The sequence below is a fragment of the Osmerus mordax genome, chromosome 6 (genome assembly GCF_038355195.1).
Source record: "Osmerus mordax isolate fOsmMor3 chromosome 6, fOsmMor3.pri, whole genome shotgun sequence".
Taxonomy (NCBI): domain Eukaryota; kingdom Metazoa; phylum Chordata; class Actinopteri; order Osmeriformes; family Osmeridae; genus Osmerus; species Osmerus mordax.
This window is the reverse complement of record NC_090055.1, coordinates 10,633,349-10,646,320: the sequence shown is the minus strand read 5'-3', so window position 1 is coordinate 10,646,320 and position 12,972 is coordinate 10,633,349. Positions and strand designations below refer to the sequence as shown.

Sequence of the window (12,972 nt, the reverse complement as noted above, 5' to 3'; positions counted from 1 at the left end):
CCCAATGCAACTGCCACGAGACACTTGCGTACCACTATCAACAGAACAGTAACTGTCATGTACCAGTGGAGGCGCTGTCACGTAACACTAGCTACTGTCATGTACCAGCGGAGGCACTGGCATGGCATGTACCACTAGCCACTGGCACGTGCCAGTGGAGGCACTGGCATGTACCACTAGCTACTGTCACGTACCACTCGCTCCACTCGCTACAGTACAGTACAGTTTCGGTTCTAACCGCTACTGTTTTTTGTTTTGTTTTTTTAGGCTAGTCAGGCCAGGTAAAATAAATCTGTTTCCCTCATTCCCAGTAGTAAGTACGACAAGCAAGGCTGTAATCATAATATATATTTGGGGACACACATCCCCCCCCCCCCCCCCCCCCCCCCAATATTCAATCTGGTCAAAATGTCCCCCCCCCCCCCCCCCAATATATTGATATAAAAATATAAATAAAAATATAAATGTGCTACGCTACGACAGGCAACCACCCACCCTGCCCAACATGATCATAACAAATTAAATTCGTCCCTCCCAATGTTAACTCCATGGCTACGGCCTTGAGGACAAGGGTTTGGACACATTAATTGGGTGTGCTCAAGCCTTCGGCGAGAGCACAACCTTTGTTCTCTCACATATATATTTATTGGGTGTGCTTTGCCTTCGGCAAGGGCACAACCTTTGTTCTCTCACATATATATTATTATAATTATTTTTATTCTTTTTGCCCCCCTAAAACTCAGTCAATATTTGGCCTACATAGACAACATAAGTGTCAAATGTTTCGTCTTGGTAGCGATTGTGTTGGTTGAATTGGATTTAACGTTCCGTTGTACGGTTTAAACTGAAATTAATTATTTTCATGAACAGATTGACAACGTTTAGGCTGTGGCAATGAAGTTCAGGTTAGTAGTTAGATAGACTTTTGATTTAAGTAAGGGGAGTACCGAACATGTTCTGTCGCCGTTTGACTTCCTAAACAGCTGTTTAGTGTAGATGTTTTTGTACAGTAGTGTGTCTCGCGTAAGCTACAGCGTTGCAGTGAGCTACACTGGTTTGAAACCACAGGTAATGGTAATTTCACCAACAAATCGTTTTCTAATGTCAGAATAAATCCTACAACGAAAATGTATATGTGAGGAATGTTTATTTTAACGATTGAAAACAGATAAAGCTACATCATAGACCACTGTAGTATGTGTTGCCCGGGCAACACAGGCTAATGTCATGATGCTAATACTTCAGTGAAATAGTAGACTACTGTTTCCGAAAGTAGATGTACTTCCTTAATAATATCAGCTTATATTGTACATTACACATCACAATTGTGTGTCATATCACAAAGTAAAATGAGTAAATAGTTATCACCCTGGCCTCTTTTCTTGTGGCGTTTCTGCAGCTGCCTTGCGGTAAAGCTATAGTTAGCCTAGCTATCCCCCAAGTTAACAGATGCTAAACGAATGTTCTGGCAAAGGTAGTCACGCGTGTTTTCGTGACGTTAGTGACGCAGTGACGTTAGTAACGTCAGTGACTGTGGCTAGCAAATTAGCCACCGTTAGCTTCACTTTTCGCCACAAAAACTTAACTTAAGCTTAAACCATGCAACGGAACGTAAATTCCAATAGAAGCAACTCAATCGCTACCAAGACGAAACTTTTGACACCTACGTTGTCTATGTAGGCCAAATATTGACTGAGTTTTAGGGGGGCAAAAAGAAATAAAAATAATAATATATATGTGAGAGAACAAAGGTTGTGCTCTCGCCGAAGGCTTGAGCACACCCAAATATACAGACCCCTGTGCAACCCGACCCAAGCAAGCACACCCTACAATTTCCCCAGAAATTGTATCCTCTCTAGTTATTATTTATTTTCGCCCCCCTAAAACTCAGTAAATATTTGGACTACATACACAACGGCGGTGTCAAAAGTTTCGTCTTGGTAGCGATTGAGTTGCTTCTATTGGAATTTACGTTCCGTTGCATGGTTTAGGCTGAAGTTAAGTTTTTGTGGCGAAAAGTGAAGCTAACGGTGGCTAATTTGCTAGCCACAGTCACTGACGTTACTAACGTCACTACGTCACTAACGTCACGAAAACCCGCGTGACTACCTTTGGCAGAACATTCGTTTCGCATCTGTTAACTTGGGGGATAGCTAGGCTAACTATAGCTTTACTGCAAGGCAGCTGCAGAAACGCCACAAGAAAAGAGGCCAGGGTGATAACTATTTACTCATTTTACTTTGTGATATGACACACAATTGTGATGTCTAATGTACAATATAAGCTGATATTATTAAGGAAGTACATCTACTTTCGGAAACAGTAGTCTACTATTTCACTGAAGTATTAGCATCATGACATTAGCCTGTGTTGCCCGGGCAACACATACTACAGTGGTCTATGATGTAGCGTTATCTGTTTTCAATCGTTAAAATAAACATTCCTCACATATACATTTTCGTTGTGGGATTTATTCTGACATTAGTAAATGATTTGTTGGTGAAATTACCATTACCTGTCGTTTCAAACCAGTGTAGCTCACTGCAACGCTGTAGCTTACGCGAGACACACTACAAAAACATCTACACTACACAGCTATTTAGGAAGTCAAACAGCGACAGAACATGTTCGGCACTCTCCTTACTTAAATCAAAAGTCTATCTAACTACTAACCTGAACTTCATTGCCACAGCCTAAACATTGTCAATCTGTTCATGAAAATAATTAATTTCAGCCTAAACCGTACAACGGAACGTTAAATCCAATTCAACCAACGCAATCGCTACCAAGACAAACACAGCAGTAGTCTAGTACTGTACCGTAGTAGTACAATTTACCGGGGCAGCTTCTCCACACAGGGCTATATCGCATTTTGCGTTGTTATTGACAATGGTCGCTACCAGTGAGCTTTTTATGAATGAGCGATTTTCCACTAAATAAATGTCAAGCTTATTTACGTTTTGGGGGGCATATTTTCAGTTAGCAGATGGTACTGTTTGAATCGCGATTCAATCTTCTACTGCCGGTAACGTCGTAGAATAATCTTCAAAGGGGGTTCTTAATTCATGAATGAATGCAATATGAGTAGGCTAAATGCTTGAAAATATCACGAGAAGGGAAAAACTTAAAAGGACGTTTAAGTCATAGAGATTAGGTCCATTTTTACACCGGTCTGCCAAATTTATTCGTTTTGATTCAAAGATGAGGCTGCCTCTTGCAGGGGAAATGAGAAGACATCTATTTCATTCTACACTTCACTCGTATTTTCAGTTGTAAATGAGCAGCAAAAAAAATATGCTTTTAAATCTATGTAATCTTTATAAATAATAAGTATGCATTTTTATATAACATATACAGAAATATCAGTTGTAAAAATGTCATTCAAAATCGGACCCCTGTGCAACCGACGCAAGCAAGCACACCCTACAATTTCCCCAGAAATTGTACCCTCTCTAGTTAATGTTGAAATACTTGTATAGAACAGATTAGAATGCAGTTGTACACAGACTGGGAGAAGCAGGATTGCATGAGCTGTCTACCGCTGTTATAGGCCCCTCTTGCAAAAGCACTTCTGTGTTTATCTCTTCTGTTTTCCCATTGTTAAAGACGTATGACTTAGCATCAACTTCTCTCTGCCTGGGTTAGTCACTGGAGTCAAATACTTTGACCCTGACGGTATTGAGTCGTATTAGACTGAAGAGATTCTTATGAAGTAGCAAAGTTCTCTCCCCCCAACGTTAACAGTTAAAGAAAGTAGGCTACACTTTGTAGCCCATAATATTAGCCTTGACTGTGGACTTCCGTTCTCTTGGTTGAAATGTACTTAGGTCTATAGGTCAAACTTCTCACAACAGAAAAAAGTGAAAACACGGGATATGCAATGTCATAAAAATCGATCATTATGGCATCCAATTGTGTGGGAATGCGTTTTAATGCTTTCTGACATGCAGTTTGTGTTTGCTTTTTCTAACAGTTAGCCTATCTTAAAAGTGGTATTCAGTCAATTTATGAATATTTACACTGATATAGGATATAAAGAACGTCAAACTACAATGGTTCTGAACGCCTATTTTTACGCCCACTCTGAAGTCTATTGGTTACTCGGTTGACAATGCCCAATCAATGGCGTTTGTGTGGGAGGTTCTACGACTTTCTCAGCCTCTGGAGATAAGAGCAAGGATTTTGTTGAGCAACGTCAGATCCATTTGACTTTTTCTAAAATAGGCCTATATTTTTTCGACAAAAATCTAAAGGCTGAAGTGATATCGAGATTGTAGCCTGTGTCAGCGGTAAAATACAGTTGCGCCCCGATGACGCCACGACGTTCTCACTTGAATGATTGACGTTTTACGAAAGAATTGCCAGCTGGACTACTGGAGTTTGTCTTATGTTCTTCCCCCAAAATCATGATAGCATAATTTAAATAAATTCGCATTTTGGTACCACAGGAAATAACTTGGGAATGTCTGGTCCGATCACTCGGAAGAGTAATCGTTTCTAAAAGAGTGATAGGCTACAAGTAAGTTGATCCTGCTGATACTTGAGAGGCTGTGCCTAAATACAATGTAACTCCTGTTTATCCGGCTTGACAGGGATCCTTATGTTGACGTGGTGTGACTTGGGGTGTATAACTTTAAACGCTCTTTGGGTTAGGTGCTAATATTGTACAATTAAGGCAATTTTCTTATTTTGTTGTCAGACAACGTCATACCGTATCTTAGGTATCATACTCACGGCAGCACGAGTTGCTTAGACTACTTTGTATATTAATCATAGACTTGATAAGTTATTACACATAGGCCTACCTGTCAATTTTGACCATGTGTGTTTTAGTGCGTGCGAGAGAGGGCGTGTGTGCGTACGTGTGTCATACCAGGATGCTGATATCCTCTTGCGAAAGAATAAGTAAAAGTGGCTCTAGAAAGGGCTGTCAACGTTGTTGACATTTTGACACTCTCTCTATAGTGCTCTACCATAATCACCACCACCATTACATTAGTAGCTTTCAGCTAACTTTTTGGGCAGTAAAATAATGCATAAAGTTGACAGACTAGACTAATTTTTGTATTACTTGGACTGCATACAGAGGCTAAGACCATTTTCTTTTTAAGGACATGGATGCAGAGAACGGAGAGATGTTTTTCCACAACAGAGAGGAAGAGATCATCGCAGGGGAGACCTGGAGTCTTGATGCCCCATTTTCTTGCTCCGATGTAATCTACACTGCGTCAGAGAAAGTCCTGGAAGAATGGAAAATCGATCCACATTGTGTATGTTTTTGCATCTTGACCTTTGTGTAATATATACCATATGAGCAAACATAATCCAACCAGTCTAATGCCTGGAGCATTGTAGGACATTATTGTAAAGATACTTCAAGAATAATCCAACCTTTTTGCGATGATCTTTGAACAATTTGAACAATTTAAAAGATTTAATCAGGTCAAAGAAACTATCAATCACATTTACCAATGAGTGATGTCACTTTATTCAGACTGATTTTACTACCAAATGTCTCTCCGTAACAGGGTTTGAAAGACAGTGAGTCAGAGGATGTACTTCATGCCATCAACCCAAATGATGTCTTTCCCTCCGGGGCCCCTGACGAGAGCCTCTCAGAAAGCGACAGCAGCCAGTCAGAAGACCCCTGCACCGAAACCACGGTGTCAGTAGCTACAGCTGAGCCTGGTCACTCCCCGAAAACTATCTATCAGGTGGTCTATGACATCAGCACCTTGGGCAACATAAAGGAGGAGCCACAGCAACACAGTGTTGATGTCATATCCATAGAACTAGGTGAGACATTTTTGTGCGCGTTTGAATAAACGCCACTTGGAGTTTGACACATTTTTGTCACAAATTATTCAAGTCTGGAATTTAACTCTCAACCTTGTCTCCTCTCTCCTCCATTTTTCCTCTCGCATTCTGTCTCTCATCTAATTCCTTCCATAGATGAGTGGAGTTCACAGATTCTCATGTCAGACTCATGTATCGTCAACGAGTTGCCTTCAGTGTCTGCCATCCGGCTTAACCATGACAATCTTAGCTCTCTGACATCTTCAGCTTGTAACACAGCCCCCTCCAGTCCAGACAGCCCACTGGTGAGACTCCCTGTCAAGGGACAGTAACTGTATGCTAAACAGGATGATTCTCTACCAAAATGTAGTCCGCCACTCTTTAATCCATAGGACTGAGGCATATTCAAAATGATTTAGGAAAGATAGACATGAGTTATCGTATTGAGATAAACTAAGGGTCTGGAAGGGTCTGGAAGCTTGAGTGATCTAGTCTCCCTTTAAGGGATTATAGGGGGGTGGGGGTGGGGTGGATCCTTCTGAAGCCAATCTTCTCCCCTGATCAGCTTTACCCAGACCTGCAGCTGACCGAGGAAGAACAGAAGCTGCTGAATCAGGAAGGGATCTCTCTTCCCAACAACTTACCCCTCACCAAGGTGAGACGTTGACCCTCTGAAGGAGATTGGAAAGAAACACGGATACCAACGGCCCAATAAATTACAATGTTATGCATGCTTCATACACTTAATATCTGATATAACAAAATGTTATTTTTTTTTTTTAAATGTCAGCGATTTAACAATGCCGCTTTATGAGACACTTCTCCAAAACGGACATTCTCACCTTACTAAGTGAAACATCGAACTTGATTTCAACTTAAAGGCAGAGGAGAGGGTCCTGAAAAAGGTCAGACGCAAAATCCGTAACAAGCAGTCAGCGCAGGACAGCAGGCGCAGGAAGAAGGAATATGTAGACGGCCTGGAGGGCAGGTACTGTACCTATGAAGCACTTCACTACGCTTCACTTCCTTGCGTTTTCTGTTGCACTGTAAGAGTTGAGATGTATAAGTTATGGTACAGTGTCTCTGAAGTGGGATCAGTCACTGTGACAGGCCCGTTGTTGACATTCGTCCAGTCAGCAATACTGTGTGTTTCTTCAGGGCGGCGGCGTGTTCATCTCAGAACAAGGAGCTGCAAAGAACAGTGGAACAGCTGGAGAAACACAACATGTAAGAATATACAGTGATATTTTGACCTCAAACCAGTTTTACATGGAATGTGGAATGTGTGTTACTTGAATCCTCCTGCCTGTTAGTGTGTACTTTGAGAGCAAGTGAACTATGTACACCTTCAGCCTAGTATTATATTAAGTGTTCCATTTAGTATTATATGTACAAAAAACAACTGTGTGTGTGCACACGCAGGTCTCTTTTGGCACAGTTGCGTAGGCTGCAGTCTCTGATCAAACAGACAGCCACCAAAGCAGCACAGACCAGCACCTGCATCATGGTAGGCTTGATGAAACACCACATTATTATAAAGATCCTATGTGTTAAGTGTCTGATCTTCATTACTTGAAGATCTTGATCTTGACCTACTGGTAGTCTACACGTGTTTGTTTGTGGTCCCCCAGATCATCCTCTTCTCGCTGGGCCTCATCCTCTTCCCCAGCTACAGCCCTTTCAGATGGAACTCAGTCTTAGAGGATGACTATGCCCCAACAGGAGGTCATATTTTGTCTATATCTCCACGTCTCCAAGTGCAGCTCCTATGTTCAATCATATTTATATACTATTAGACTACGTGAAGATATGCTTTATAAACAAAACAAGTATCTCTGTTTACTGTACATAGGTCCATTCTCAGTTCAGCTTGAATTTGCTTAAAACATTAATAGTTGACAAGTTATCAATACAAATATAACCTCGTAAATTTGTAATTGAATGTGATTTTGAATTCAATTTTCAAAACTTCAGTCATCTCTAGGAACATTCTCACCGATTTGGATTCATCCCTGCAAATAGCAGATGATGTGGACAACCCCACCATCCAACCAAATTCTTTACCAGTCTCCTCTGACATTGGGCAATCAAACTCACAGGATATCGCCAGCGTTCTCAAACCACCAATTGACAGTCCAGAAATCACTGACTCTGAAGGAATGGCCCTTGAGGATAGCCAACCAGGGAACAGCTCTGTTTTAGTTGACAGGCGGACTGAAACCTTGCCTTTGGGTCTGATGTCAATCTCTGGCAAAGGAGGCACAAACCTTGACCCTACCAAACCAGCTCACGCTGACGAAATGTAAAAAGTTTGCATGAGCGTTCATATTTATGTCCAGCATTTTGCTGTGTTGTAAGGATCTTTACCCCATGCACTCTATTCAACTGCTATAACCATTGCCTTAATGCAGTCTTTGCTTGTGTGAGAAGGGTTTTAACCATCTGTCGTCATGGTTTGACAGGATATTTTCTAATTTGTGTGGGAAACTCACACAAAGATTTTTCTTATATTTTTTATTTAAAATGTTTTGGATAATGCTTGCAGTTTTGACCTTGTAAGTGTAAGTTCAGTTCAATATGCAAACCTACCGCAAGCATGTCTTCCTTCAGAAATGCAAGAGATATAGTTTTAAATACATTATCTTATCATAGTTGTGTGAATAAATCATCTTTGTAAACTTATTGTAGGATAAGGTTAATTGTGTTTATTAAAACAACCAATTTAGTAGTCTATATTACACAGTGATGAAAAACATGGACATAACTCTATATGAAGTGAAAAACAATGACCAATGTGGCTTTCTGGACTCCACTTGAGACATGTTTTGCAGTTCTCATATCTTATGCATGTGTTTATAAACGGTCTTTGGCCTGTAAAGCCTATTAGATAAATAGTGTCTGCAATCCTTATGTCCTTATCTGAAGCATAACACAACAGTCTCGTACACAACACAGAACATGTTATCTTCATGTTTGTGGTGCTGACCTTTGTGTCCTGTTTCATATTTCTTCAGTTTGTATATTTATTAAAGGGGAACAATTCTGAAAAGCCTGTTCTGTTTAATTGACTGAAATAAAAGGATTGTATTTTATTGTTTTTTATTAATAAGCGTAAATTTGCAGCAGCTGTGATCAACTAAATTGTTTCTACCACAGGGACATTTCTGTGTACGCCAAACAACCGACAAACCTTGACCTTTTTTCTTGACCTTCTTACGCCAATTTACTTGAGGTTACTGCACCACAATATTAAAACTGACCAAGGATCACAATGTTGCGAGTAATTAGAACTCCCACAATGAAGTAAGTAAATTGAACTTGTGCCTTGTAGTTTTTCAAACAAAAAAAATACTAGGTAAATACACTGTTTAAACACTAGCTCAGTTAGTCATGACATTTCAACAATTACGAACACAAAATCGTAAAAGCTCATTTTATATTATGCTTCTACTTTCAGTGCGAGCTAGCGTTGCCACACCATTTGCCTGTTGCAGATAGTGATGAGATGGCATTTAGGGAAGCTCTATGTAAGACAAATCTGGAGCTAAGTCCTACCTCTTCAGAGTATGTGGCATTTTATGTAAACCTGTCACAGCACACATGGGCCTGGTGGTCAGCATTTGCTGTACAAACGATCAAGATCGTTCGGAAGTCAGAGGCGTGGAGGCCCCCTGGCAGTCTGAGACCCCGGGGCGGCGCCGGCCCCACTGGCCTGGTCCATAACCCATTGTATATGACCATTTAACGCCATAATTGACCGTTCAAATACACATTGATCCAGTCCCTACATGAGTTATGCTACTCAACCACTTGGTGGCAGCACTGTTTCATAAAAAGGTTTTATGTGGTTTTGGTCTCCTCATGTTCTTTGAGACATGTTGATGTAGACAGACAAGTACTGTTCAGTTTTTTATTATGTGCTAACAGTTTAGAAGCCTATTCACTTGAAATGACAAGCCATTCACTTGAAATGACACAGATTGTGCAATTAGGCAGTTTGCCAAGTTTTTCCATGTGGGTGAAAATGTTTAAAAAATGTTTTCCCTCTTGAAATTGGGCTCAGTAACGATCAACATCATTGACAAGCATATCCTTTCAAGTGTAACTGAGTGCGTAATTGTTCTGCACACATAGATCATAGAATAAAAGCCTATGTGGGGATTCTAACATGCCAAGTCTCTCTCTTGCTCTCATTAGATAATTGATGAAGTGAGACAGGTGGGCTCCTACAGGAAAGGTACCATGATAACAGGGCTCAGCGTAGCAGACCTGGTTGGCATTCTCAAAGAACTGAAGGCTATTGTCCACAATGCACCACACTTATAAAGCCACAATACACTACAAATGGACCATTGAAAGTGCTGTGACAGCCATGCAATTACTTGATTCAGTGGAATATATTTCTTCATTAGCCTTTTTTATTTCCTTAGTGGATGTAGGAGTGTCTCTGGGAAATAGGGTTGTTCAGACCCTGAAGACATAGAACCCCTCAGAAGGTAAATCACAGGGTTGGTACATATAATGCACCTAAATATATCCCCAGAAAATCCAGCATCTGCAAAGTGTCACAGAAAACTCAACATGCAAAGTAGCAGCAGCTGCAATGTTTTTGTTTCTGTTTTGATTTGTTTCCATCAGGCTCCATCTTTTCATTTACCATAAAGAGGTGTGAGCGAGCAGTAATAACACACAGGTGTGTGTTCGTTGCTTGGCATACACTTGCGCTGTTTTATTTGGAGGGCCTCATTTAGCTTTACAGTGTTTGTATTGCTTACAAATCAAATACATGTTTGGTAAGTTGTGGGAGCTGAACACTGCACTTTGGAATACTCACAGACAGAACATTATACATTAACAAAGTACATAGTTACATTAAAAACAAGGACAGAAAAGGAGCCTTTTTTTCATTGCAAAGCCCATGCTTTCTAATCAAACAGTGTTTAGTAGGAAAGTGTAATGTAAACCCTATGGTGGTATGGGATTGCTTTGAGACAAGCTTGGCAGACACCACAGTCACGGGGCAGGGGGTTAACCTATCTGGTGATTCGGTAGTCTACGGCACAGATATTGCAATTTTCCCTTTTTGAAAGTGGAAGTGAAGGTGCTGCAGAGTTCCTTGGCTGTGAAGCACCCTCGCTGGTTTGAAGAGAATGCCTCCCTCTCCACGCAGGCCAACCCTTCATACACATACTCAAACACCCACATACACTCCATGCCCTCTTTACATTCTAATTGTAATTGTAATGCATGTAGATTTTAATGAATACAAAACTTCAACTAAAGGTACACCACACAATCAAGGAGCAGAATCTTGAAAGTACCTAGTTTTGATTATGAGAGAAAAAAATCCTGTTGATGTTTAGCTAATGCTGTATGCCCTCCTCATGGAAGCAACAAAACACATTTCACCTCATCTCAGAATGTGTCTGTGCGTTCTCTGGTCCAACAGGGTGAAGGTAGTGAATCATCTCTCTGAAAGACCTGAGGAACTGCTTTGAGGGATTTGATCCCCTAAAGCGCTGGAGTGTGTACCCTTTTGACATTTTGAACTCTTTGAATTGCATTGCTGCACTATGCTACAATGCAGAATCAATCTCAATTTCTCCTTGTACTTGTCACTGTTGAGGCCAATTGTATTTTTTGTTAAGTTGGTGCATTGTGCCAGAGTACAGGCACATGAAAGGACTTCCAATACTCAGTCTTGCCTTTGACAAGCTAAAGTTGCCGGAAAAAACGGGTTAATGGTTGGATCGCCCAGATGTTCTAGACTTCATTTTTTACCTAGGGAAATGGTGTAGATGTAGCCCCAAAACGCCACAGGCTCCACCAGTTTTTTTTTTAACAGAACAAGATTTTAACAGATCTATAACATCAAATCAGTGTTCAGATGTGGAATACCCATAAGGGCTGTTTGCCACTTGCTTGTTCAGCCTCAAATTGTCTTCAGCAAGTCCTCAGGACTTGGGAAAGCACTGACATGTCGTTTTAAAAACGCCTGATTGCTTCTTTCTCTCTCCAATTTTTCTTTTCTCCTCTCTATCTCTCTCTGACCAGGCCCACTCTGCAATCATGAATAACCCCAGCAGGCAACCATTACCCTTTACCCATTACGTGGCCTAAAGGTTCATTAGGCAACAGATTACCATGAAAACAGGTCGGCCCCTTGAGTGGGCCTACTCTTGCCTGCCTCCGCTGGCATCACACACCCCTGTGAAAGGAGACACCACCCCTCTACACACCCTATTGATGCTGGAGCAACAGGCAGGGAACCCTGCTTGTCTCTCACATATGTTTAGTCCTCCACAGATGTTCATCATACATAGGCCTACTGCCTACAAGCAAGGTGTGTAGCAAAGCATTTGTATGGGTAGTCCCAGAAATATACCCTCAGCATATGAGATCAGAATCCCTGTACCTGAGAGGTGTGACCTCTAATAATCTCTGTCCTTTCGAAGGGACACTTTGTTTTTGTTAGGTGGTGGTCTTTGCCTTGAGACACATTCCAAGTACGGTCTTAATTTCAACACACAGTCTGAGTATTGTTCAACCTTATGAAACCACATTAATATAGAATCTTCAGTGACAGGCTTTTTAGTGTAAGACAAGACTTTGGCACATAATCCAATGAAACTTGTGAGTTTTTAAACTGGAGGACTGTGTGTTTGACAGCCAAGACCTTGGTTAGGGTCCCCATCCACAGAGACAACCTGGAGATCTTGGCTCTTCATGGAGATTATATATGTTTACAGTATGCACCTTCCTGCCATAGTAAATTCCTTGTTTGTGCGAATGAAGCTGATTCTGATTCTGAAAATGCAGTAGGACGTTCATCTCGCCCTAAGTAATGAAAACGTCTAGTGCCAGATCACAACAATTATGGTTAAATACAGTCATGGAAACTCTTTTCTTTCAGACCCCATCTTCATGTGAAGGCCACCGTCTAAGAGGCTCTTTGTGAAACTCCTTAAACTGCAGGGGGGTGAAGTTAGAGATGGAGAAGCGGACACCATGACTGACGAAGATTGATTCTGATCTGTCACCTGAGAGAGGTGACGTTAAGTGAGTTACACCAATTAAGATAACTGCTATCGGTTTCCTCTAACAACCCCTGGTATAGACATGCCAGTACAAAGGCTTGGTTTTTGGTCGATATCTAAGCCAGATTGCTTCTTGAAA

The 12,972-nt window shown here is 41.1% G+C and overlaps 1 protein-coding gene across 1 annotated transcript; it reads left to right on the top strand.

Annotated features, from left to right (window-relative positions):
- The first annotated feature begins 4,162 nt into the window (after positions 1 to 4,162).
- On the top strand, positions 4,163 to 8,478 carry creb3l4 (cAMP responsive element binding protein 3-like 4). The gene is made up of 10 exons (XM_067238896.1): positions 4,163 to 4,519; positions 5,112 to 5,270; positions 5,529 to 5,796; positions 5,953 to 6,101; positions 6,362 to 6,451; positions 6,678 to 6,784; positions 6,955 to 7,023; positions 7,219 to 7,303; positions 7,428 to 7,521; positions 7,771 to 8,478. Exons 2-10 carry the CDS (start codon positions 5,115 to 5,117, stop codon positions 8,100 to 8,102), a joined length of 1,350 nt encoding a protein of 449 aa, XP_067094997.1. The 5' UTR covers positions 4,163 to 4,519; positions 5,112 to 5,114; the 3' UTR covers positions 8,103 to 8,478.
- Positions 8,479 to 12,972: the final 4,494 nt, after the last annotated feature.

What these genes read in the sequence shown, in the direction of transcription:
- creb3l4 (XM_067238896.1), top strand. Translation starts at nt 5,115, where the DNA reads ATGGATGCAGAGAACGGAGAGATGTTTTTCCACAACAGAGAGGAAGAG. An exon ending in GGAAAATCGATCCACATTGT is followed by an intron (nt 5,271 to 5,528) that starts GTATGTTTTTGC and finishes TCTCCGTAACAG; the next exon opens with GGTTTGAAAGACAGTGAGTC. An exon ending in CCAGTCCAGACAGCCCACTG is followed by an intron (nt 6,102 to 6,361) that starts GTGAGACTCCCT and finishes TCCCCTGATCAG; the next exon opens with CTTTACCCAGACCTGCAGCT.